The 27,147-nt window shown below is 39.4% G+C and overlaps 1 protein-coding gene across 3 annotated transcripts; it reads right to left on the bottom strand.

Annotated features, from left to right (window-relative positions):
- LOC109708730 (probable potassium transporter 14) lies at nucleotides 1,725-23,281 on the bottom strand. Of its 3 annotated transcripts, none has more exons than XR_002215816.1 (11): nucleotides 22,804-23,281; nucleotides 22,028-22,256; nucleotides 21,693-21,941; nucleotides 21,473-21,523; nucleotides 11,923-12,183; nucleotides 10,792-10,844; nucleotides 10,533-10,647; nucleotides 10,148-10,402; nucleotides 4,077-4,599; nucleotides 3,192-3,728; nucleotides 2,527-2,661 (listed from the first exon to the last, which is right to left on the bottom strand). XR_002215816.1 is itself a non-coding variant. In XM_020230549.1 (11 exons), the coding sequence occupies exons 1-10, from the start codon at nucleotides 23,065-23,067 to the stop codon at nucleotides 2,830-2,832; spliced, it is 2,031 nt and encodes a 676-aa protein (XP_020086138.1). In that variant the 5' UTR covers nucleotides 23,068-23,280; the 3' UTR covers nucleotides 2,537-2,661; nucleotides 2,806-2,829. The 3 variants fall into 3 exon arrangements, 2 of the variants coding, with proteins under 2 accessions (XP_020086137.1, XP_020086138.1); XM_020230549.1 differs by lacking the exon at nucleotides 3,192-3,728 and adding an exon at nucleotides 2,806-2,860 and having other exon boundaries at nucleotides 2,537-2,661; nucleotides 22,804-23,280; XM_020230548.1 differs by lacking the exon at nucleotides 3,192-3,728 and having other exon boundaries at nucleotides 1,725-2,661; nucleotides 22,804-23,274.

Below are 27,147 nucleotides of genomic sequence, written 5' to 3' on the forward strand. Positions count from 1 at the left end.
AAAAAACGTACAAAGTTTAGGGACCAAAATTAACATGCAAATAGACGCTGATGTGGTGATTTCGTTAATTTTAATTGTTGTTTTAACGGCTGGGACGTAATTGCAATAAAATCAAGAGATTATAAACTCAATTGCAAAAAAAAAAAAAAAAACCCAAGTGAAAATTAGTGCAAAGGTTGGCGACCACTAGTGTAACCTTGTTATCTTCTTTCTTTACAAATTTATGTAATACTAGTGAAGTAACACNTTGGGGACCCAAGTGAAAATTAGTGCAAAGGTTGGCGACCACTAGTGTAACCTTGTTATCTTCTTTCTTTACAAATTTATGTAATACTAGTGAAGTAACACGGTGATGCGATGGATAAATAATATAAAAAATAAAAATTTATGGAAGTAACGAAAATATGAGAATATAAATATTTCATGATTGTTGAGAGTGGGCTAGCCAGCGATGGTACCATATACTGTTTTTGTCGAGAATGTATAAAGAGTAGCGATGGGGAGCGAAAGGCCCCGAGTGATGAGTGAGAGGTAATTGGGGAGAGAAAGAAAAATCTAAAATTATAGCTAGGAAATACAAAATTTCTGCGTTGGTGAGGTGAGGGGAGATGGAGAGACGCTACTATTGATTTGGGAGATTAAAGAAAGTAAGAGATGGAGAAACAAAGAGAGAAAGAAAGAAAAAGAATTGAAAGATGTAGCTGTGAAAAAGAGAAAAGGTTTTACTAAAATAAAAGAGAATAGAAAAAAATTAAAAACAAATAGTGAGTCCCACCACTCTCAAATTAAAATGGTATATTCACGTTAGATTTGGCCATGAGAAATCATATATAGGTATGGATTACTTATATTACAAATTTAAATATAATTTATTCGAACAAAATATTTCATATAATTTATTATCTATTTTATGAATCCGTGTTCATAATATTAAATATTACATACAAAATAGGGGTACGGAAGGGTAATATTGATATTTGAGAAAGTATCAATCTACTTTTTCTGTAATTCTCAACCATCATCATAAAATTCACCAAATAAAAATTTGCTTATTCTTACGAATAAGAGAATTGCAAACCAAACACAAATTTTATTTTATTCTTTTTTATCCTAGAATACGTTCTAATTCTCCTAAACACTATTTCATTACCAAATCGTAGCCTTAGAGCAGTAGGAAAAATTGAGCAAAGTTCCCTCAAATCAAAATTGGAGAAGTACGAGACTCTCAACAAGCCAGAGTTATTACAAACCATTTGAGGCCATGGCGATGACACTTACAAATAGTAGTAATTGTTACCTTGGGACTCAAATGATGTGTAGTAATGGAAGCTCAATTAAGCTCTTCCTGTGAATATTCAACAAAGAACATTCAACAATCCTATTTGTTTTCGTCATTGCATTGCATTTCAGTTTAAGAATGCAATGATGCCTCAAAATACAAGTTCGACACATTTTTATATGGACATTTAACATTATTTAGGGTGTGAACTAAAAGATCCCCGACCGATAAAGGATTTGAGCCTTTATGTAAACTTAAATTTGAACCTCATATCTCTAAATTTTCAGGAAGGAAGATCAAAAACTCCTTTAAATTTTTAAACTTTACAAAACATAAAAAAATACTTTTCCTTACCGTACAACCAATCAAACTAGACTAGTTAACATCTCGTCTTAAGTTTACATAGCATAAATAGTCTACAATTCTTAGTTAGCATAATGAAAAATTGTAAACAATGAATTATAATTTACTACTCACAAAATTACTAACACCAGTACAAATCCACGTAGATTACAACAATAAAGTGGTAGATTACTGAATGGAAGAATCTTCTTGTAAGGTAAATAAAAAGACCAATGAATGATGCAAAAAAAGGCTCAGGTTCCTACCCCACACCCCGACGGAAAAACGGGGGAAACAAAAGTGCTTCTCTCCAGACCTATTTTTTGGGTATAAACATTAATCAGATTCAACATCTCTACAGCTTCAACATGGAAATTACGATTGTTGTTAGATCTACAAAATCTACAAGCAGAATCACCCACTCGCACCCATCAATTCCACTAGAAGTCTAACGATTAAAAGTTAGCCACTCAATATGAAAGAGGAAAAGGTTGCCAACAAAAACTCATCACACCATGTAGGTCATCCCAACCTGCAGCCGATTCGTGTTCGGCACACTCAACGTGGCAATGCCCCTCCTGCAATTCTTCCGCAGGAACGCGTAAAAGTAATTTATTACCAGCTTCTTAAGAAACCAAGAGTCCTTCCTAGCTCTTATATCCCCATGCCCGAGAAGGTAAACCACCCCGTATTCCTTAGCCCTGCGAATGAACGAAAGTTCGCGTTCAAGGCTCTGCCTCGCATCGGAAATTTCTTCTGCTTCTTCTCGAGATTCGTTGAAAGAAGTACTGGCTTCTGAGGTGGGCTTTTCGACGCAGCTGTAATCGGCTAAGAGTGGGGCGGCAAGAGAATAGACGCTACCGTTGGGAGCTACAAGAATTCTTGAGCAAGTCGGTTCTTCTTCAGAATCGGTTTCACCATCCTCTTCGCTCTCCAAGGAACGCTCCTGGGCTTCCCGACGTATGAACTTCTCGAGACTCTCGATCAGAAGTTGCTCGAAGTTCTGGTTCTTTTCCTTGCGAGCATCCTTGTATCCATACCTATATAAACAAATGAGAAAAAGAAAACAAAACAGCAGCAATGTCAGTCATTTCTTCCATAAAAAGATCATTAAGTTTTCGGACTCTTCAAAGATATTTTGTCTAAATAATGTAATCTATAGAGATGACACAAGTTCTGTATACCTATGTTGAGAAAAGAATTAAAAACTAAGAACAAGCACTTCCCATCACCTTGCACCTAAATAAAAAAGAGGAACACCAAATTAACTGTATAAACAACTTTGATCTACTCTAGTAACTGACATCAAATTCAGTGACGAACTTACACTAAAATGGTTATGCTAACTGATTGATATTAAATATTCCACATGATGTTTCGCAGCGAGAACAAGCATTTTACCATGTTTATATTGCATGACCAGTCATGCAAAACATTAGCTGGTTCTATGAATAGTGTGTAGGAGTTCACAGGTTGCTAAAATAAGCAAACAATACAAGAAATAGGATGCAACACCAAACACAATAATTAACACATCGCTGAAGTGCTACTCTATCCAGTATCGACTTACGAAGCCCATTTGTAGGTTAGGAGCACACCAAGTTGGCCAACTCCCCAGTAAATTAAAGCTCATCTCAACACAACCCAACTGCATGCTTTTGACGCCTGAGGACTGTTTATCCAACCTTTCTCCTGTGCGTGATACTAGACTTGCGCATTTGCAGAATGTGCATGTATGGATAACCTCTAAGTAGAATGAAGAAACAAGTAAACATAGTTGCATGTGCAGGATATAATTGTAACACTGTATTTGTCATCAATCTATTTAGTTACATGCACCAGAATCCCTGGACTTTAATGCAGTTATAGATAAACCCCATCCCTGCCACAAAAGAACCTCCACCTAACTTCAGAAGTTAAAAAAGACTTCGCAAAAATTCCCAATTGACCACTCCAAAGAATGTACACTTGGATCATTACACCCAAATGCACAGGTTAATCAGGTTCCACCGATTTTGACTGGGTCAAACATCTCAAACTCAAGGTCCATGCCTCATCCCAGATTGCGGACAAGTTCACAAACTCCACTAAAAATTTAATCAAGTACCTACCATCAGAACAAACAAGGCATTTTTCAACAATCATATTCAGTAACAGCCTCTTGGTTGCTAGTTTTGTTATTCTCATATTATATCTGAAAAGGTCATAAATTAGTTCTCCATTCTTTTCTCGAACAAATAAATAAGTCCATGTAGTGTAATTATATATAAAATTCCAGAACTCAATTTTTTACCATTTGTTCATGACCAACCATGACCCGATGACCTGAGAGCTTGGTTTTAAAACCACTGTTTGAAATGTCAACGAAGTTTATGAAATGAGGACTGAGGACGAAGGTTTCTACAAGTTCAAAAAATAGTAATCCAAATGTCCATTTAAGCAGAGTATCACCTACCTAGCAATGCAACGGAACAGGTGATAGTTTTTGGGGCAGACCCGCCGAAAGAGAAACCGTTCATTCTGTGGTACCACAGGCACTGGAACATACTTAATGCAGACAAATATGATCATGGAATGGATAGCCGGCAAAGTCGTGAGGAAGTGGCCGAAAATTGCTGGGACACCTCTCACTAACTCGTTGTAAAGCAACCCAATTCCAGGAGCTCTAATGGTACCAAGATTGCTGCCCAACTGCATCAGCAAATCCATTGAAAGTTTTTGTTGTACTTCTGTTTCATATTTGAGCTTGCTACCATAATTCCATATATACATAATCAAGAATAGCAGTGCTGCAAATACTAGAAGGACCCAACTTCCATCTCCCACGTTGCCCAAAACGGAAGAGAAAAAAAGCAATTCCAATCCCAGAAAGAAAGTAGAGAAGCATAGTACAACGATGATGTTGATCTGCCAAATCAGAAGCATAATGATGGTTACTAGTAATGTAGTCATCATCATCACTCCGAGCTCGGCAATGCCTGAAGAAAGTAATACTCTCTCATCAGAAGAGGAAAAAAAATAGCAAATGAGTATAAATGGAAGCCAATAGATGAAATAAAAAAAAAATGTTCACGAAGAAAAGGTGCATAGAACAGTAAAGAGAGAGGGAAAAAAAAAATGTATAACAGTTACTGAGAATAACTGAGACGTGACCTTCTGACCCTAACTCTACAAGTCTATAATCACAAAAAGAAGTAACTATAAATGATACTTATTGACACATATATTATCAGAAAAATATCTTAGAAACTATATCAGTTTTTGCTACAAACCCCCCAAAAAATATAAGTTTCAGATTCCAGTTTTGGATCAATACCTTCCAAAACTTCAACCCTTCACCTTCAGATTTAAGAGTTTTAGCAGAAACTTCTTTTCATGGTTTAAAAAAACAAACACAACAAACTTCAAAGGGCAAATGTAAAGTTCAAAGGGCAAATGTAAAGTTCAGAGGGCAGTATCATAGTTGGGAAAGTTACTTTTGCAGAAGGGTAAATTGGACTACGGCTTCTTGAACTTTTAGGCAAGTTTTATTTTTGTCCTCGAACTTTTACATTTGACATTTGAGACCCTGTATTTTCATAATTGTTTGTCTAGTCTTTTAGAGGAAAATCTATTGCCTGTACATGGTCCACCTGAATGTCATTACTCCACGAATCCCTTCATCAATCTCATACTTTCAACTCAATGGTTTAATTTCTAAATAAAGAAAAAGCTGCGATGCAATGAGATTGAAATATGAAGGGTCGGTAGGGGGATAATGCACGAATATAGAGATGCACCAGATGTAGGCAATCATTTTTCCTCTAATAATAATAAGGATAAGGATGAGGACCAAAGTGAAACCGTTTTAAGAGTTTAGGGTGCCAAATGTGGAACTTCTAAACAAAGAAACTTTGCCAACAGTGTTGGTACTAGTGCTATGATTTACCGTTTTGTAGAATAAACACCATGTTTTGTAAAGCTTCAACAGCAAAGGATCGAACTAACAAATGCGAGTTGCTTAACAAAAAAATAGAAATAAAAATATTTTAAATACAAATATACAAATTGATATGTACTATTAATTTTATTGTAGCGAAAGAAAAGAAATTACAATTACTACTACCTTACTTTATTGACATGGACTAAAAGTCAGCATGACATTCTTCCAATGTTGAGCATGAGTTATATGCCTGTAGATTTGCAAGAGTGCGAGTATCAAAGAAGGCAAAGTACAAGCACATTTAGCGTGTATTGTTAGGGACTTCGAAAATTTATGCACAGTACGGTCCCTAGCCCAACTCTGCAAGCTGAAACGGGTTGTCAATGAGGCCCAATTCCAGCCCCTCTATGGGAGAATAAAGGGTTGCAAAACGGCCACCATTATGCCTTAGAAACTACTGAGACTCATGGAAAACTCTTGGGCTTGGCATTGATGAAGGCTCATTATGTGTATTAATGGATGAGGTAGTAGGTGAGTTATGAAGGCTAGATTTATTGTATCTTAGGCCTATAAATTGTGGAAATGACTAAGGCCAAAACACAAGAGGAGTTGTGTATTGTAGTCCTATTTTTCTAACTAGTGGAGTACTTAGTTTTTTGGGAACCTCTGTCTCTCTCTTATTTTCTTTTTGCACACTTAGTCGTAGGTCGCAGAGGTCCAGGCTAGCAACAAGGAGCTAGACTTGCACATCTTCGAGCAGAAAGGCGGGCGCCGCACGGGCTTTGCGAGCAAAAACACTATGGCCGTGACAGCAGGGTCGTATAACTAGAGTGGCAAGTGCAGCAGAACAAGAGAAAACATTGCAAGTCATGGACATAATGCCAGTGTTTATGAAGAGTATCACAATGTAGGAGCATAAGGTTGTTGAGATCTATAGAATCCTTTCCCATCTCTCTCATAGTCATCATTTTTCTCACATCATGTCTCCTCTTTCTTTACTTTTAGATAAAACCAAAGTACAGTGGGTATGAACTCAAGACTCATTCTCTCACTATAAAGAACAACGCATTCATTGGAAAAAATTCGACGCAATCAAGGATTTAAGTGCCCATTGGCACGGGCCGTATCCACTGTGCCGTACGTGTCAACAAGATATCGGCACGATACAGTCATCGTGCCAATGGCATAGCTCAAAAGCCTCTATTTCTTTAAATTAGTAAGTAATTTTCACAATAAAGTTCAAAAGATTTGTTAAAGATACATAATAAACAATTAGATAATTTTTGTTGCTAAAAAAAATAAATATTTCATGCCATTATGTGTTGCGCACATGTATTTTTTGTGACCAACATGCATCGGCATGGCCCGGCACCATTGTTTGAAAAAGCGCGCCTTAAGCACGCGCCTAGGCGGCCTAGCACGAAGGCAGCCGCTAGGCAGGAGATGTTGCCTAGGCGCGCCTAGAGCTAGGCGCAAGGCGCCATCAAGGCGCGCCTTCTTCGTATCTATCCTAGTGGATTTGGATTAGATCTATATGCTCTAATGGGTTTGGATCCATATATTTATTGGTCTAATGGGTCGAAACATCTAAAATAAACCCAAAACCCTAAACTAACATAATGTAAACCCTAAACAATCATCAAAATCTCTCTGCTCCCTTTCCCTCTCTCCGCTCGTCCCTCTTTCCCGCTCGTCCGTCACGTCCGGCTCCCTCCGCTGTCTCTGGCTCTCCCTCTCTCCCGCTTGTCATTCACCTTCGGTTCTCCCCGTTGCCTCCGGCTCTCCCTCTCTGCTTCTTCAACTCAGCTCGCCTCTCCCTCCAAGGTGTTCATCTCTCCCCTTCTCTCTCTCTAGTTTCTCTCTTGTGTATATTTCTTTGTATTTTTAAAGCAGTGTTTTTTATGTCTTTTTTTGAAGCAGTGTTTTTCTCTGTTTTATTTTTAAAAAACATTATTTTACTTTGATAAAACAAACTTTTTTAAAGTAAAAAGAGTTCTTGAAAATAAAATCTAATTTTATATATTTGCCGAATTGCAGTTTAATTTCTTGAATGGATTCGAAAGCAATCAAAAGAGATCCTGCATGGAAGTATGTACATTTAGCAGGTAAAAAAAATAAAAAATGATCTTACATGTAATTTTTGTGGAAAAGTAACAAGATGAGGGATTTACCAAGCAAAGCAACATATTCCAAAATGCAAAAACATGAACGACATGTCCGCGACATATAAGGGAGGAAATAAAAGATTTTATGATGAAGAAAGTAACAAAAAAGGAACAAAGTAACAGAAAAGGAACAAAGTAAGTTCATGCCCAACTTTGAAGATGCAGATCACTTCGATAACAATGAAGAGGGAGATGATGTTCCGGAATTGAACTTCGAAGGAAAAGGAGTTCAAAGCAAAAGTAGCGGATGTAGTATAGGTAGTAGTAGAAGTGCACCCAAAAAACCAAGGCAACAGGGACCAATGGATTTGTATTTCACTCCCAATGCAGAGAAGGTAGTTCAAGACAGAAAAAATGGAAAAATGAAACAATCTACGATTAATAAAGTTTGTAGGAAAGAGTTGAGAGAAAAAAAGTGTAGAGAACTAGATAGATGGTTTTATGATGTAGTAATACCTTTCAATGCTGCTAGTTATGAGCTGCTGAGTGGTGGAAATTGTTTGGATCATCAACACCAGACTAAATTTGAGACTAGGTTTCTTAGCCTAACTTGCAGTGCTTCTGGTTGTGAGCGAAATTGGAGTGTATTTGAACATGTAAGTTATCTATATTAAATCATCTTATACTGCTATAGTTATAATATTTCGGTATTTATTTGATAGTTTTGAGTTCTTAATTTAATACTTGAAATTTCATATTATCTTTATTATCATAAAGTTGTTCGTTTTTTTTGCAGCTTCATAATAAGAAAAGAAATACGCTCACGTAAAAACACTTAAATGATTTGGTGTAAGGTACAACAGAGCATTGAGGCGGCGATATAAATTGCATGACACCATCGATCCTATCTCAATGAGTGAAATTGATGATAGTAATGAATGGTTGATTGGAAAAATGGATAAGACAATGATGATAAGAGGGAAGACGAGGATAATGTTTGGGAAGATGGCACATTGACATGGAGTATGGTGGCTAAAGCAGTAGGGGTGAATCAACCTACCCATCATACTAGATCACGTAGTTTCACCAAGAATAATGGTAAAGGAAAGGCAAAAGCTTCATCTTCTCAATCTCGGAATATTAGTAACTTTATAAATAATGAAGAGCCTGATTTTGGTCAGACTCTCGACACAGAAGATGAAGAAGAAGAAGACAATTGGAGATGACAAATCTGGTGAGGGAGAAGAGCATTCTTCATCAAGTGATGAAGATGGTGACTGATGATTGCTAATTGATGATTGATGATTGATGATTGAGGAATGAAGACTAATAAATATTTCTAGTGTGACATATTTTGGCTTGGAGGTTTGAACACTTCGCTTTTATATAATCATGATGCCCTTTTAATGATCTTTAGTTTGAAACTTTGAACTTTTATGCATGTTACCTTTTTATGATCTTATAATTATATGTTTTTCACATCAAAATTTCCTATGTATTTGTGAATTACTAGTTATCTTTATGCTGGCCTTTATTTGGAGACAAAAAGGTACTTTGTTCTTTACTTTTATATGTGTTATTTTGTTTTTTAAAAATTATCATTTATGTTGCTTGGCTTCTTTTCTTTTCTTCATTTTGTTCCTTCCGAAAACATGATTATTTGGGTTGTTATAGAATATTTATGGTGATACTATGATTTTAAAGAGTATATTTAGTGCTACTTAACAATTACTAGAAAGTATAGTAAAGAACTTCTTGGTTATTTTAAAATTCTATGAAAGTGTGCGCCTCGCCTCTCTCGATCGCGCGCCTGAGTGTTGCGTCTAGGCTCTAATAGCCCTTTGTGTCTAGGTACACCTTGGACTTTCTTAAACACTGCCCAACACGTACCGTGCCGTACCATGCCGTCAAATTTCTGGCACGACCTCGTGCTACGGCACTTAAATCCTTGGATGCAATATATGAGTACAACAAACATCCTATGGCATATTTAGGATAACTGCATTGACAAGAAGTGAAGAGTAGGTCTAAATTTGAAACAGTGGTAGTTGATGAACTATTAATTTAAAAGTCAGATTCAAACTTTTTTGGCCTTACACTATCCAGAGAATACTATATAGTGGCTCATTGGCCTGACTAGGACAGTTCGTTAGCAGCACATTAAATGCTTATCCTAAGATAATTTCAGTTAGAGAAGGGAAGACTAAATTAAAGGAATTAAAGGGAAATCAAAAGAAGACCCACATTCTTTAAAGCAAGCTATCCCACACTGACATCTATCAATATCAGACAACTCCTGGGACAAATCACCTAAAGGATGATTGAGGTGTTCAAATGTTAGCCCTTTACACACTGAAACAAGATCTACACCTAAATCAGTATAGTTGTACCGATCTTCTCCATTTTTTTTCCAGTCAAAGGTAGTTGAAAGAATGATAGAAAATCTCCACTTTGAAACTAAGAACTAAATGATTGTTAAATCAGTTATATGAGACATACCATATGCATTGCCAATCTCACTGATACTTCCGAAGGCAGCAACAAATGCCAAGCAAGAAACAAGCAAGGACCAGTTTATTACTGGAATATATATCTGTCCCATGAACGTGCGAGAGGTGTGAATGATTTTAAGGCGAGGAAAACAACCAAGAGCTGTTGCCTGCTTTACGATTGAGAACGTTGCCGTTGTCATTGTACGACTTGCAATTAATGCAGCTACATTGGCTATCAGAAAGATCGGCCAGAAAACACTGCCTGCAATAAATCATGTTAGTCCTGTCAATCAAGATTTACAAAAGAGGACTACCTATAAACAGAAACCTTTCATCTTTTGAATACTATAAAAGAAAGTAATGTTACAAGAAAATCAACTGATTTAGCTTACTTGGAATAGATGAAAAGAAGACCTGCTGATTTGTACTTAAATTTTCCATCAAAAATGCAGCCTGGCCAAGATAACCCAGCAGAAGGCAAGGAAGAACCAGAAATACAAAGGTAATCTGCATTAAAATTTAAAAGTTAATATAGAGTTTCAGAACAGTAAACCAGAATAAGATCATCATAAGATTGACAAAAATGTTTCAACAGAACTGTAGAAGTGAGAAAAAGAACATTCAAATGCATAGCCTCCAACACTGTCTTACCTGAACAGACCTAACAGAGAAATAGCAAAGGTCCGCAAACATTGCCTCAGACCCTGTAAAGCCATAAGCCTAGTAAGTCACAACCATGCTATTGCAATGGAATTTCACAATTAGCAGTCCCCTAGGACAACTAGAAATAAGGGATGGCTTAAACATTTATCCTGCTCAAATTATTCCGATATTGAAACTTTTAGCACTTTCACGAGACAGTCGAAGTTAACAAGATTTGTTGCAGAATTCAAGGTTGTCTGCTATTTAAATTTATGATGCAAGTTAGAAAATATGGTCAAGCCAAGATCAATACAAATGGTTAGAACTTGTTGAAAAAACATACTTCAACCCAATCATAACAAGTCTGACCACAAAACAAATTCTTTCTGATCAGTGCATCAACCATTGCAAGTGTAGCAGTTTCCACAATGGATGCATACAAATGATAGGACCACAATTGCATTTAGAACACACGAATTACCACAAGTCAAATAATCTAGAGAATGTACAGGAAAAGTGAAAGCAGCATTCTGAAATTCCTATTTCTTTTGCTGTGAGTACAAATAGGCACAAAGATGAAGAAATTTCGGCCTCAGGAATAAAGAAAGGAGGATGAAGATAACATCAAACCTTCTCAGGCCAAAGAGTCCAATTGTTTCTCATTAATATGTGTACAATTCATGGAGAAGCCTTGCGATACTAATGAACACTTGATTAAAGAGTCAACTGAAAATAAAACTCCTAATCAGATTACTCAAGTTTTAGAATAAGAGAACCTCTTTCCTTCTGGAAGACAACTATAAAATTTTAGAATAAGGGAACCTTTTTTCCTTCTGGAAGACAACTATAAATCTACTTCGAGATAAAGATTAACTTTGTTAGGATAGTTTAACAAAAAGCTCATTTTTGCCAAGGTATCAACTAAGAAAGTCTAGTACATAATATTCGTTAAGCTCATTTGCCAAATGATAAAAGCATGGTTTTTGAGACACTTAAAGTTCAAATAGGAAACTGAGAAAGCATGTAATGCTACAATCTCCCTATATAATAAAAAAATTTTATAGGTCGCATGCTGTTCAGAAGCAATTCAGAAACACCAAAAATCGACCCAAAAGCATGCGCAAGTGCTCCACCCCATACCTGTGACACACAGAAGACAGCCCCCAAGAGACAGCCAAGCCTGTGTGGGATTTCTTTCAAAAAAATGATAAATGTAAACAGGGTTAAATGCCCTAAAAACTTCAAATCCATATTTAATGAGATTGTATACTCCGATGCCCCCAAGGCAGCAAAACCATATGAATAAAGCAGGCCCTACTGCAAGCCCCACTTTGCTCGTTCCAAACCTTTGTACACTGAACAAGACTATAAGAAAAGCTACTGAAATCATCACTACTTCATCTGCAACAAATACAGAACCAGAAAATAGATTAAGCACGTCAATGCCACGAATAATATAAAACAGTAGCGTAACAATAAAATCAAGAATATGAAATACATGCAAAGTCATCTGTTTTCCACTTCTAGTTTGTCAGGAGTAAACATAAAAGTCTTAAACTCATGATTTTCACAACAAGGTAATCATCTCTTTATGGCCCACGCAATTGTTAAGATGACTGTACAACTTGAAGTCTTGAACCATTCATATGTCTCGCACAAATATATGATTTTATAGTCTAGGTGACATGAAATTCATGACGTAGGTGTGGCATGAGCACGCCGAGCCATGCTAGTTATATGGTGCTTCGTGTAGTGCTTTCTATTAACACGAATACTTGCAATTAGGGTCTACTCATTTAGGGCCAATTTAACCCTACTATAGCGTGCACTGTTGTCTGATAATTGGGTTGTCCTATTAGAAGTACTAAAATACCTTAACACCTCTCTACAGCAAAATCCAAATTGGAGCTGGTTCTTTTTGGCTTGGAATCTCAATTCAATTCTCACCACAACAAACTTTTCTATTTGCCAAACTTTCTATTGGAGGTGGCTGCAGCTAAAGCGTTAGTAGAGGAAGGACCAAAAATGCATTCAAATATCAAGAACACTGAGCCATCTCGATCCAATGTAACTATGAAGTGAAATTCCCCATCAGTGAATCTCCAAAGCTTCATGTTATGGATAAGCAACCACTATCAACAATTACTTACAGCAAAAGTCCTTTTTATTGTTGCTTCTGTGTTAATGCACTTCTGACCCTTTCCAAAATTCATCTTCTCCAATTTCTCTTGCATGAGAAAGTTAAATTTCATATGCTTATGTCAAAATCATAAACAAGCTAGCACCGAGCTAACAGCATGACAGAGCTCATTATCACAAGAGCCCCAACATGTAGTGGCAACCAATGACTTGCACACTGCTGTGCGATGAAAATGCAGATCTTTTGCAAATTATTCCACAAATCTATAACAACTGTTTTTCTCGTTGCTTTACCTTGACAATATCCTTTCGATCGTAGTTGTTGGTAGGGTTGGCAAATGAGTGAGCCGGCTCGTGTTTGACTTGCGTTCGGCTCGCTATTCTGCTCGCTCGAGCTCGACTCGAAATTAAATGAGCCGAGCTTGAACAGAAAAAGAAATTCGAAATTTATTTCAAGCCGAGCTTGAGTATTACTACGCTCACTCGAATTAGGCTCGAAAAACTCGAATATATATATCCATGCAATCTATCTATTTGCCACTGCTACACAGCCACGTGGCCCCTTCTCATTGCCCTTCTTTTCTTTCCTTTTTAAAATTTTTAACTCTCATTTATTTTCAACTCTTCATTGCAGATTTGACGGCCTCCAACACCTACCTCTTCCCTTCCCCAAGAGCCACTCAATCTCTGCCCTTGATTTCTTTAATGGACGGCTGTGGCGGAATGTCCTCCTTCCTTTCCCCTCAGCGCCTTCCTTTCCCTATGTGTGGCGCCTCTTCCGCCCGAAGCGCCTCTCTCTCTCTCTCTCTCTCTCCCCTCTGTCCTCTCCTCCGATGCCTATGGTGTCATGATTAGGGCTTCTTACCTACCCCATTTGGCCAATCCAATCTCGCCGATTGCGACATTCGCCGATCCAACGGTTGCCATTAAGTTGGTTCCTATGCTGCCTAGGGACCTAATCTATGCTACAGGTAGCGTCACCCTAGCTTCCTCTCTGCCCGTTGCCGGTGCTTTTCTCTACTGCTTTCTCTCTCTTCTCCATCTTCCTCTCCGCTCTTCACCAGCCTATTGATTCGACAGCAACGATGGGATAGCTATATTTCACAGATTTTGTGGAGATATTGTAAAATCTTGGACATAGTGGGTGTGGACTGAGATGTTTCTGGTGCTTTTTAGTAGTGTTGTGCAGGTGTTTTAATGTTGGAATTTGTGGGTTAATTTCGGGGAAAAACGAGTTTAATTTAAGATGTATGGGGACTGTTACTATTCACTTAAGTGAATAGTAATAGTAACCTGTGTTTTATTTTGAGGCTTCGATTTGATATTGGCTTCGAATGTGAATCGAACTTCGTTTCGGATGACCCAATAGGTTATTTTCGATGGTTCGGCTATGCCGGAGGTGATGGCACTGACCGATTTTACGTTTGACGCACGGTTTTCGAGGAAATCTGCTTTTATCGCATTTTGGCCTTTTACTACGCGATATTTTTGCTTTTTGGAATTCTTCGGTGCTCTGTTTTGCGTGAAAATTCATAGGATGGTGCCACTGGGTTTTTTACACACAGTTGTGAGTTTTCAGAATGAAACTCTAAGGTTGGAGGGCTAAATTGCGGTTTTTGCAAATTGCAATTTGGAGCACTTCGCGAAAGGGCTGTCATTTTATGTGAGTAATTTCACAGTTTGGTGAGTGGAGGGATCTGCATGAAAGTAGACTCGGAAAGGATCTCTCTACCTGTGCAAAACGGCTCCAGGATGAAGTCGAGTATCCGGGGGGCTTCGTTGTAATGAGACGAGATTTTTTAAGCGTTAAATTGTGTGGACTTGAGAAGAGGTGCTAACATGCAACTGTTGCAGGTTGTTAAGGGCTAGATTTGAATGCTGGGAATTTGGTAGGGGGGTTTCATGTAGACTTTTTAAATATTATGCATGTGTGTGTGTGTGTATATATACATATATATATATATGTATGTATGTATATAGGATCTTTATCTTAAGAATTAATCGCACATTGGTCCCAACCTTTTCACTATTTTTTATTTTGATCCTTAATTTTTTTTTTCAATTAAGAGAGGTTTTAGAATTAACGATATTATCATGCCATCGCCTATTTAGCTTTCTTTTGCATGTCAATTTTGGTCCCTAAACTTTATTTTTCACCTTAGTCCCCAAAAATAAAAATTTGAAATTTTGATTTTAAATCTGAAATTAATCTTAAAATTAATTCGAAAACTTATTAGTAGCTCTACTATATATATATATATATATATATATATATATATATATATATATATATACACTAGAGCTACTATACTCTTATGAGTATAGAGTCCTTCGTACTCATAAGTTGTTTTCAATGAAGGAGCTTTCGATTGCGACGATCCACTCCATTAAATATGATCTAGAGTATTTGAAACTTCTAAAAAATAAATTTCATAATTTTTCGAAATTATAATAAAGTCCATCAAATGGGATCCGGACTCTATATATATGTATGTCTATATATATGTATATATATATGTATATGTATATATGTGTATATATATATTGATTTTAATTATAATAATTTACTGTAATAATACCTTCCCGCTGCATTGCGCGGGCCCTTAACTAGTTATATATAACCTAGCAATGGGAACCCTAGCCCGAGCCCCTTCTCCCAGCCGCTGCATTGCATCCCAGCCCCGCTGCCGCAGTGCATCCCAGCCCCACTATCGACAACCTCTTCGACCGGCGGGGCAAAACTATGGCAGGGATTCTCTCTCTCTCTCTCTCCTTTTTTTCTCTCCCTCTCTTTCTTTCTATTATGGATATGGTTGGAGAGGAGGCTCGAGCCCTTTTCCCTAGGCCGCGGCCACCTGAGGCTCCGGCGACACTCCCCGAGCCGCCATCGCCGCTGCCACGCGCCAGGGGGAGCTACTGCCCGAGGTGGTGCCTTGGGAGCATGTGCGGCCGTGGAGCTCCACCCAACCGTTGCCGCCGCACAGAGCTGCCCTAGCCTTCCTTCGCCTGTCCCGGGAGGAGCCCCGATATCATCGCTGACCTCCCCAAATCGCCGGAAAGGCCATGTGCTCGTGCCCTAGCCGCAGCCTGATCTTGGGCCACAGCGTCACAGCTGCGCTGCCGCACCTTCCGCAGCCGGCCAAGGGTGCCGGCCACCTCCCTGGGTGCGGTGACCTCCCCCTGGCCGAAGCTCGCCTCTGCGAGCCGCCGGCCATCGCCGTTGTGCTGCCCTAACTCTGCCTAGCCTCGGGTCTGGGAGTAGGCTGGGCTGGTCTTTAGTGTTCCGACCGACAAGGGCTCCCTCGAGCCTCCGAGGCGTGAGCACGGCTTTTCCTGAGTCTTTGAGGAAACTGATGCTCACCTTCCTTGTTGTTGAGAAGCCGCGGAGTGCGTGACGATTGTGGCCGTTCCTGGGACATCATTTTTGGAGAGTTTGCTTGCTGTTTTGAGGCTCTACAATCATCGTCTTCGCTCTGGATAGCGAGCACGAGTTTCATAACATCAAGACGAGTCAAGTCGACTGGTTGGTTGGATCCGTTATGACGCAGATTGGGGTAACGAACTCGAAACCCGATTCTATGTAATATTTGATTAACGGTTAATGCACTAATTGAGTTGTTTGTGAGTGTTACGCAGTGGAAACCCTGTGCACTGCCCTGGATAGCGTGAAAATGCTGTTAGCCATCTTTTAACTGATCGTGAAAGGTTCGGGAGCCGTGAGAGGTGAAGACGAGGTGCCATGACGTCGTTTGGTGGAAATTCGCCGATCGGACGCGGGTCGTTTTGTGGGTTTTGGTGTTCTAGCATCATGGATAGCTTGAGAACCCCGCCATGCCTCGTTGGCTGGTTGGCACCTCGTTGGTGCAAAGCACGAACCAGCGACCCTAGGTGGATTCCGAAGTCAAAATTGATGATTTTCGAGAACCCGATACGACGGATTTTGGAAATTTCGCACCCAGATCGCACACTTTGTGCGCTGCTGTCCTAACACCTAAAAGTTAGTGTTTCGGGACAGCAAGGATGGTTGAATGAATTGCGGAGTGTTTTAGAACACTATAGGACTAACCCGAACCCCAAAATGTGGAAGTTTGGCGATTTCAGGCGTGATTTTGTGTCGCGCGGGTTGCTGCAGTTCGCAGCAAGGTAGGAGCTTTATTGGTTGGTTTTAGTGTGAGGTTTGACACTTCTAATTGCAGCATGAGGGCTGCGGGTGGTTTCGGTGCCGAAATGGGCATCCCACGAGCCAAACCGGTAATTTCCGGGATCTTGATTTTCTTGTTGGGTGCACTTTTCGTGCGGCTATCCCAACAGCAAAAGTTTGGCATTTTGGGACAACGGACAAGGTGCGTTATATATTTGTCTTGTTTCGGGACACCTCGCAGGTTGGGGTGACATTCCGACAAGTCGATGCAACACTCGAGCGATCTTTCAGTGACCGTTGAACGGGATCCAAAAACCCGATTGTTCGTCTGTTTGGATTCATATAGAATCATAAGCTTCTGTAATTAGCGGGTTTGGGCTAATTATGATTTTGGATGGGACTTTGCATAGGTCTGGACTGTGGCGGGAGACATCAATAGGGTGTTGATGACCCAGTTTTATTTTTCGGTAGAGGTGGGTACTTCGATCCGAAGTCGATTCAGCTATGCCTTCTCGGTGATTTCTTTCCTTCGTATCGTCTTTGATTTGAGTAATACATGCATGCTTATCTACTGAGCTTTTGCACCTCACTCGTTTTCTGTTGTCTACTCTACGGTTTATTCTCATCTATGGTGTCATGATTTAAATGTAGAGTAGCATCGATTATGATTAGTTGTCACGATTTGATTACGGTGGTTGGCGTTACACAGTGATATTGTTTATCCATTGTATGATGCCCTTTTGTATCTCGTACATGATGATTTTTTGTATCTCATACAAGGTGACTTGGTTATATAGACCTTATAGGTCAGTGATATGGTGACATTTTCCTTCGGGAATGGTGGACCTAATTTGGTCGGACATTGCGGATTACTCTTTCGGCTAGTTGCTGTTGTTGGCCATAGAACATATTGCATCGATGCCACAACTCGTGAGCATCTTCGCATACATCAACGGTCTGATCCACCACAAGAGGGTGTTCTTTTCTGAAAAAAATGGTCGTACTTCCGACCCGTGAGCCCTACAAGATGCCTATTAGAATTATATACCAGGTGGGCAAACAGGATATGGTTTAGCCTAAGGTCTATCGACCAATACAGTAGTTGTTTTGGTTGTTGATATTATTCACCCATTTAATTGACAGTTGTAGTTCTTTCCTAGCCATTACTGCTACTATTCTGATACATCTATTGCTTATGCCTAGTTATCGATTTCTACTTACAGTAACAGTTACATTCGTATTTATTGTTAGTTGTTATTGCCTTACTACTATACTTGATTTACCTTTTCATTACTGTTGATTATCTCTTTATCTGCCGGTGCGTATAGCTCGCCTTCGTCGGTTTGTGGTATCCACTGGAAGGGGGAGACGTATTTATATGTTCTCACCCTCTATTTTTTAGGTGACTTCGGCGGTAAGGGTCGGGACTGTGCGTGAGGGCAGTATTAAATAGTAATGTTCCAGATCTATCTGTTGTTAATATGTATTATCTTTCTATTGGATTAGTTTAGTTTATCACCTACTAATGTCTAAATATTAGTGGATGGTTGTGGATTATTGTTGTTATATGATCATTATTGTTTGTGTTGTGTAGTTGTATGTGTGCTTGATCTTATACTTTGGTGCTACGTCGTGTATGTACAGGGGAGACTGTTCGTTTGTATATGAAATTCTTTGTCCATGCGGTGGGTCTGTGTACGTCTGCAAGGTGTTCTTAGAGGTGTTTTAAAAAAAAAAATCTATACATTTTCCGCCAGTTTTTCTAAAAAGAATTTCCAAAAGAACTCCGGGGCGTGACATATTGTAGAATCTAGTGGGTTTATTTTTACCTGTTTTTTGTCATTAGGTTTTCATACTATTTCTCTCTCACATTTTTCTTTGTGCATCAGAAATAAGCTGAGCTTTTCACGTGCCAGAGTTTGGACGGCATATTCATAGGCAACTTTGCAGATCTACAGAGCTACTTTGCCGGATTTTTGAGGTAATGTAGGAAACTTAGTACAATAAAAAAAATTACCATTTTCACATATTTTTGTAATTTTAGGCGTAGCATTAATTACCAAGTATTAATATATTAGTATATTAATATATTAATACATATTCACTATTTTGGGTGTTTAGATCCTGTCACCATGCTAAAGTAATGAAATCATTTATATTGTTTGTTTTGTAGCATGAATATGGGGGGAATTCAACGCACTGGCTATTATGTCGGCAGAATTAGGGAGAGAGTAGGCTTATTAAAGAGGCCCATCAATGTAAATATTGAGGAAATTTTTGAAATTGTTGGATTCTCTAAAAATAAAAATAATTATTTTAATAAATAAATTTTAGGTAAAAATGTACAGAATCTATCTGAATTATGTAACATTTTGAATGAACTATTCAATTTTTAAAAATTTTAATTTTATTATCTCACCTTTCAATTTATTTGATTTGAGTCGGTCCACAGTATTTTCATCTTGAAATTTTGATTTCAGTCGGTCCACAGTATTTTCATCTTGAAATTTAAGCTAATAACTTACTTTAATAAATTTATAGTTACAAGAGTTATATAAGATATACTAATTAAATCTGCGAAGATGAATGATACATTCAAAATTTAAAAAAAGTTGGTTCTTCAAAAATTTCTAGTACCTAATGATTTTTGTAAAGTATTTGCTTATATCCACTTCAAAATATTTTGGATCATGATAAAAATTGAATGAGTAATGCTACCTTCATACTTATAATATAGGTGTAAGATTTAATTATAAGCTTCTATAAGTTGAATTTATCCACTTGTATATATATATATAGTCCGACTACTATACTATTGAATATTGATAGTATCAAGCACTTGGTGTTATCGAGTTTTTCGCCGTAAGATCTATCCCTTTGACCATTTCCACCCGTTAGATCACATTATTCAATTAACCACCCACTCAACCCAAGGGGGTCACTATCGTCCTAGCCGCACATCCTTTCATCCAAGGACCGGAAACCTAATAGCAAGCACTTGGTACTATTAATTGTATATATATATATATATATATATATATATATATATATATATATAGCTGCTATACTCTTATGAATAAAGATCCCTTTGTACTAATAAATTTTCGACCGTTGGATGAAGAGATGTGCGGTTATGATGATAGTGGTCCTAGTTAGGATGATAGTGATCCCTAGGGTTGAGTGAGTGGTTGGTTGAATGGTTGATTTAACGGATGGAAATGGTCAAAGGGGTAAAAATAGTAGCCGGACTCATATATATAATTATATATAATAATATATATTATGTATTTTAGTTATATGTATAAAGAGTTTAGGTTATTAGGCCCACAAAACCAAACTAGCAAAACCTAACTCTAATTGCTCTCTCTCTGTCACTTGCTCATAGAGTCGCTTCCCGTAATTTTTTTTTTAATATTACAATATCGTATTTCATGCATTTATTTTGTATGTTGAACTATTAAACATTTTTGTATCAAATTTTAGATAATATTTTGTAAAAATTAAACTATAGATTGCATAATGTTAAGAATTTCAAACGGCTCGTTTAGGGCTTGAGCTCGCTCTACTCAAAAGTAGGCTCGCTCGAGCTCGGCTCGAATTAATTTCAAGCCGAACTTGAACCTAAATTTAGGCTCGAAATTAATTTCAAGCCAAGCTTCAGAAGAGGTAAGCTCGCTCAAGCTCGGCTTGTTTCCACCCCAAGTTGTTGGAGAGTTATGTAAACTCGACCTCAACTTCCTATGTTTTAAGAGGTGTTTATACCTTTTACAGTCATAACGTTCTACACTTATACATACATGGGGCCTTAAAATATCACTTAACTAAGCTTTAAGAGGATATGTTTATACCTTTTACAGTCATGCCCTTTATGTCTTTTTACTTCTACACTTGGACATATATGGGACCTTAAAATGACACTTAACAACCATAAATGGAGCAATAGTAAGAACGAGGACGTCAATAAATAAAAAAGAAATAAAGAATAGATCCAAAATTTGTCATAAATAGTTGCAAATGCCCTATAAAAGAACTAATCCAAGTAATAATTGCTTACATAGTCATCAGCAGACTAAAACTTACCAACCGAAGTTTAGACAAGTTAATACAAATTCAAAAAAGGCAGTAACTTACATAAAGAATATATAAATGGAATTTACGACTTTAGCGGATTGAAAGTCGGCTAGTAGTGAAGGAGTAAGAGCAAGCTACTACTTCCTTGGAAATATCTTCCTAAATTTTTAGTGTCTAAGTATTCAATATATATATATTTCTTCAAGTTCAAGGAAAGCTAAGTTTGCATTGAAGTCACAGATACTAATACATGTCAGATTTGTACAGGTTTAAAAAAAATATAACAGGAATAAGAAACACTAGAATTTAATAAAGTAAACACTGAAATAGTGAGATTACCTTGTTCGACACTAGATATCCCGACCCTCAAGCCACTTACAGCTGACATTACTGCGAAAGAAAAGGAGACATATAATAAATGACAGATAAAACAAGCAAATAATTATACGCGTTAAAACAGGTGGTTCATCAAACATCAAATATCATCACATTCATCATTAACACAGTAAACAACATCACATTGAAAACAATAATGACACAAGGTAGAGTAATAGCAAACCAGACATCGCCGGAGTGACAACTCCAACTGCAATCATCATAGAAGTACCAAAAAGCACGAGCATCAGGAGAAGCTTCTTTAGCGTTAATGAAGTCTCAAGATTCTCTTTTATTTTCAAAGACCTCTCAAGCTCCGGCGACGGCACCTTGAGGCGAAAACTCGATATGCGAGCATCAGATGGCAATTGGTTAGGCAGAAGGCTGGCCTTTGCTTTCCTGCAGATCAACGAATACAAAGCAAATATCCCCCCTGAAAGGTGTTTCGCAAGGTCAAATATCCATACATTATATACTTGCACAAAAAGGGAAGTGTAAAGATTCCAATATCTATCATACCTTCTCCATCATCATTGCCCCATAGAACAATGAAAACGTACTTGACCAATGGTATGAGGATCAAGGTGTACAATACCAGAGATAGCGCTCCAAGAACATCTTCTTTCACACTAATAGGATATTTGTTGAACATCACATCAAAAGTGTACAACGGACTGGTCCCGACATCCCCAAATACAACTCCCAGTGTCTGGAAAGCAACTACAAGATACCTTCCCAGATTAAACTCCTGCATTTAACTAACATCAAATTCAGATTCTATCTCCGATTTACGCTAGCATGGTCTCGACACATTCAAAGATCATAGCAAGTACAAGTCAATCCCTATTTGGCTCCGCTATAGAACAACTTCCCTCCTCAGAGAAGCACAAGCCAAGTGTTTAGCAAATAAGAATTCTAAATATTCAGGCTGTCGCATAAAGCAGAAATGAGCAAAGTCCAACACTAGATCAGCTGAATCAGGAAATCTTTTGCGAATCTTAATGAAAAATCAAATTTTGAGAAGGCAGAAATGATCAGCAAAGTCAAATATTCTTCCCGAAAAATTGATTGTAGCCGAATCAGGAATTCTTCTGAGAATTCTGAAAAATTAGCAGTTCCGGCTAGTTCTTACTCAAATAGCACTCCAATCAGCTAAATTTATTTTAAAAAATCCATCCGAAAATGAACTGAATCATCTCAACAAGCAGTTCTCAAGTAAATCAAACAAACAGCTACCCGAATCAAAACAAAAATTGGATCAAAATAATTAAGCACCTAACGAATCTAAATTGTACCTCATAATCCCTAGGGTATCCAGGGACTTCGAGGGCCTCGACGTCGAAGGAATCGACCCTGGGTCCGGTGCGGATCAGCCGCTGCTCGACGTTGTCCTCCTCCTCCTCCTCCTCGTCTTCCTCCTCCAAGCCGAAGCTCGTCGTCCGCACCTGCGACCCCTCGCCGTCCTCGGACCCGTCGTCCCGATCCTGCGAGACCCACCGGAACTCCGATGAGTCCGCCTTCGCCAAGCGCCCGTTCCCCCTCTCGAAGCCCTCCGCCATGGCCAATCGCCGATCCGCAGCTCCGATCGATCAAGCTTCGAACGAGGCCCCTACGCCATGGTGGAACTCGCGCGCGAGGGATCGAGGAGAAGGGTTTTGAGGAGAAGGGAAAGAGGGGATGCGATGACGATGATGATCTCTACCAACGGTCCGTTTGAAAGCCGTACGAACGAGGAGGCGTCGCCCACGCCCTCGCACTCTTCGGGAAATATTCCGTTAACGCTGCGGTCTATCACGTTCGCACGCCACTGCGCTCGTAAGGATCTGCTTGTTTGTTTGTTTGTTTGTGTGTTTGTTTTCCTGGTTATTAATTAAAGCCTAATAATTAATTAAAGCCTAATAAGGCTCTATTTGTTTGTTTACTGGTAATTAATTAAGGCTACATTATTTTTTGAGAAAAAGGTAGCGCGCTACCCGCTTCATTCATTCAGTAAGTGAATTAAGCTACATGGGTGAGGCAGCAAGGCCTCGACGAAAGGCGGAAAAAAAAAAAAAGTACGGTCACTCTACTGGACTAAGTTTCCTCCACAGGTCTGTCAACTGCTTAATCTTATAAATACCGACTGATGGGTCGCTCTGTGTCGTTCCGAAGATCGCTTTATTCCTAGATTCCCAAGAGACCCACCAGCAGGCTATAATTCCTATAAGACCGGTTTGCGGTCGGATGTGTTCTCGTTCTTCCTACCCATCTATCCCAGACTTGTGCACTTCCACACCTAGATCTCCCAACTGGACATCCTCCTGGGTCGTTACCATAAGAAATCTGGTAATTATGCACTGTGTGAATAAGTGGTCGACCGTTTCCTCTTCCAATCCGCAGAGCATGCATTTCGTGTTGCCGGTCCATCCCCTCTTTACCAAATTGTCAGCTGTAAGCAACCTCTTCTTAAGCAGAAGCCAACAAAACACTTTCACTTTTAGGGGTAGGCGTAGTGACCAAATCCTACTCGTACGTACATCCCTCGTGCCTCCGTCACGCAGAGCTGAATAAGCTGACTTCACCGTAAAACGTCCATCAGTGCTCCAACGCCAGTGTACACTGTCTTGTCCCTGATTAATAGGGGCATTGGAAATCCTGTTCATAAGTGCTGTAATGCCAGGGTACGCACTAGGATTAACAGTGATGTCACCACTCAGAATCGTTTCCCAGCACCAACCATTGCTACTCAAACCGTCACTGATTTTCAGGTTTTTACGAGGAGATAAATTAAACAACTCGGGGAACGACGAACGTAGCGTTGTTTCCCCGCTCCAGCGGTCCTCCCAAAAGTCGATATTTCGTCCGTTACCCAACTTATAAAATGCTCCCCATTTATAAATATCTTTTAGCTTTAGTACTCCCTTCCACCAGTAGGAAGGTGGCCTGAACGATCGTCCCTCCTTCAGCGGTCTTCTTTTACGATAGAATAAGTCGTGAATTAGTTTAGTCCACTGTAACTGGGGGGCGGTCTGGAATTTCCACCACCACTTAACAAGTAGGGCTTGATTCATCGTACTAATGTCGCGGATGCCTAGTCCACCCTCCTTCTTGTTCCGGCAAACACTCTGCCATGAAACCAAACATCTTATTCCAGGTGTAGTTATTTGTCCAGTCCAGAAGAAATCTCTCCGTATTGCCTCGATGCGCTTGATTACCCAATTAGGAGTCGTGAAGACCGAGAGATAGTAAAGGGGTAGATTAGAGAGTACTGCGTTTACAAGGATAAGTCTGCCCCCCCTCGAAAACAGCTTTCCTTGCCACCCGTCGATTTTACTTTAGATTCTACGGATGATGCCCCTCCAGTCCTCCTTGGAAGGGGGTTTGATCGACAGAGGCAAGCAAGGTACTTGGTGGGTAGACTGCCGACTCTACATCCGAGTAAGTGCGCCATCCAGTTGGCCTTTCCCTGTGTCTGGTCGGTATAGTAGAGTTCCGACTTCTCTCTATTAATTCTCAATCCAGACGCCCATTCAAAGAGTTGCCAAATGAATTTTAGGTTTCTCAATCATCTTTTCTTGGCCTTACAGAAAAAGAAGGTATCGTCAGCAAATTGAATGAGGGTAGTTCTGGATGTCTCTGTGGGGTCGATGCCAGTAATGAGATTATTACTAATAGCCTCGTTAGTCAGTCTGGCAAGACATTCCGCGACGAGTATGAAAAGATAAGGGGACAGCGGATCCCCTTGTCGTACACCCCTCTTCGTCTTAATCCAATTAGTGGCATTATCGTTAATCAGGACTGCAACCTTGGCGTTGTAGACACATTGTTTTATCCAGTTGCACCACTTTTCGTCGAAGCCCCACCAGTCTAGACAGCTAAAGAGGAAAAGCCAGTAAATTCTATCGTAAGCCTTTTCAAAGTCCACCTTTACCCCGACTGCCTCAGCTCCCAACCTATTAGCCCAGCCTAACAGCTCACGAACGGTTACAAAAGCATCAGTGATGTTCCTCCCCTTCAGGAAAGCTGATTGGGAGGGCGATATTAGATCGCTCAAAACCTGTTCCAATCGATTGGCTAAAACTTTAGATATGATCTTCTGGATCCCGTTTAGGAGGCTAATAGGCCTGAATTCATTTGCCCGTTTAGCACCTTCCTTCTTAGGAATAAGACAGATGTATGTGTAATCAATGGGGCCGGTGGACAGACTCCCCTCAAACATTTCATGGAAAAGGTTCAATAGGTCACCTTGCAGTGTGTCCCAGAAAGTTTGATAGAAACTCAATGAAAAGCCATCTGGCCCTGGCGCCTTGTCTTTTCCCAATTGGAAGACCGCCTGTTTAATTTCACCTATACTAAAAGGCCCCGAAATATGAGTCAGAGTGTCGGAGTTAACGCGCCTCGATCTGAAGAGGCTACTCCAATCCCCAAGCAAATTTGGAGCCGAATCTTCCGGCGTGAAAAGCTCCTGGAACTTCTGAAATAAGTGATGCTTCTTATCCCCTTCCGAAAGGTAAACCTTTTCGCCATCTTCCAACGTTTCGATCCTATTCGTTCGCTTTCTGCCATTTGCTACTGCGTGAAAAAATTTTGTATTGCTGTCCCCTTCTTTTAACCAATGTTGTTTCGCTCTGGTTCGCCACATCGCTTCTTCATCTTTAAGCACCCCTATAAGTTTAGCCTTAAGCTCCTCCCTATGTTTAACAGTTTTCGGGAATAAATCACCCCTCTCCTCTTCGTTATCGATCTCCTGGATTTCATTCATTATCTTAGACTTTTGTCCCTTAATATTATAGAACTCATTAGCGCACCACTCTTTAATCCTTGTTCTACAGTGCCTCAGTTTTTCTGTGAACGTTAGTAAAGCTGATTTTTTCTTAGCCCCCTCTTGCCACCAGCCAGGCAATTTGGCTACAAAGTCGTCATGTTGTAACCAAGCGGCTTCGAACCTAAAAACCTTCCTCAGTCTCAAAGTAGCTCTCTCGACCGATAGGAGAATGGGGCAATGATCTGAAATCACTCTCGGAAGGCCGATAACCCTCGAAAGAGGGAAAGTCTGTTCCCATTCGGTCGAGACTAGAAATCGGTCCAGTTTAGCGAGTGATGGTTTCTACTGCATATTGGACCAGGTAAAAGATTGATTAGACATGGGCAGATCTAGTAATTCCAAATCCATAATAAGTTTGTTAAATAAATCGGTTGCTCGCGAGCTCCAAGTCTTCCCACGTCGCTCTTCTTGGCACCTTGTGCTATTAAAATCCCCACATACTATCCACTTCCTTTTACAACACCTTTCAGCTGCAGCAACTCCGAGTAGAATTCCTCTTTTCTATCCCATGTGGGCGGCCCATAAACATTAGTCACAAAAAACCGTGTTCCGTTGCTTAGCAGGGTTAAAAGTGCCGTAATGGAATAACGTCTCACGATCACTTCATGACAGGCAAAAACTCTGGAGCTCCAACAGGTGATTAAACCCCCAGAAGCCCCATTGGCTTCGACAAAAACACGTTTGTCAATAAAAGACCCTGCTAAACTATGAAGGAAGGACCCTGATACCTGACGTACTTTTGATTCCTGGAGACAGACAACTACATTACAAACTTTCGAAATAACATCCCTAACCGTAAAACGTTTAGAAGAGTCATTAAGCCCTCTAACATTCC

The sequence above is a fragment of the Ananas comosus genome, linkage group 4 (genome assembly GCF_001540865.1).
Source record: "Ananas comosus cultivar F153 linkage group 4, ASM154086v1, whole genome shotgun sequence".
NCBI lineage: Eukaryota > Viridiplantae > Streptophyta > Magnoliopsida > Poales > Bromeliaceae > Ananas > Ananas comosus.

Bases quoted from the DNA above. Each gene is read 5' to 3' on its own strand.
- LOC109708730 (XM_020230548.1), bottom strand. From the start codon at position 23,067: ATGGCGGAGGGCTTCGAGAGGGGGAACGGGCGCTTGGCGAAGGCGGAC. The intron at 12,184-21,472 runs GTAATCTCACTA...TATTTGTTGCAG, and splicing joins GATATCTAGTGTCGAACAAG to ATGAAGTAGTGATGATTTCA. The intron at 10,845-11,922 runs GTATGGGGTGGA...ATGGCTTTACAG, and splicing joins CTGTCTTCTGTGTGTCACAG to GGTCTGAGGCAATGTTTGCG.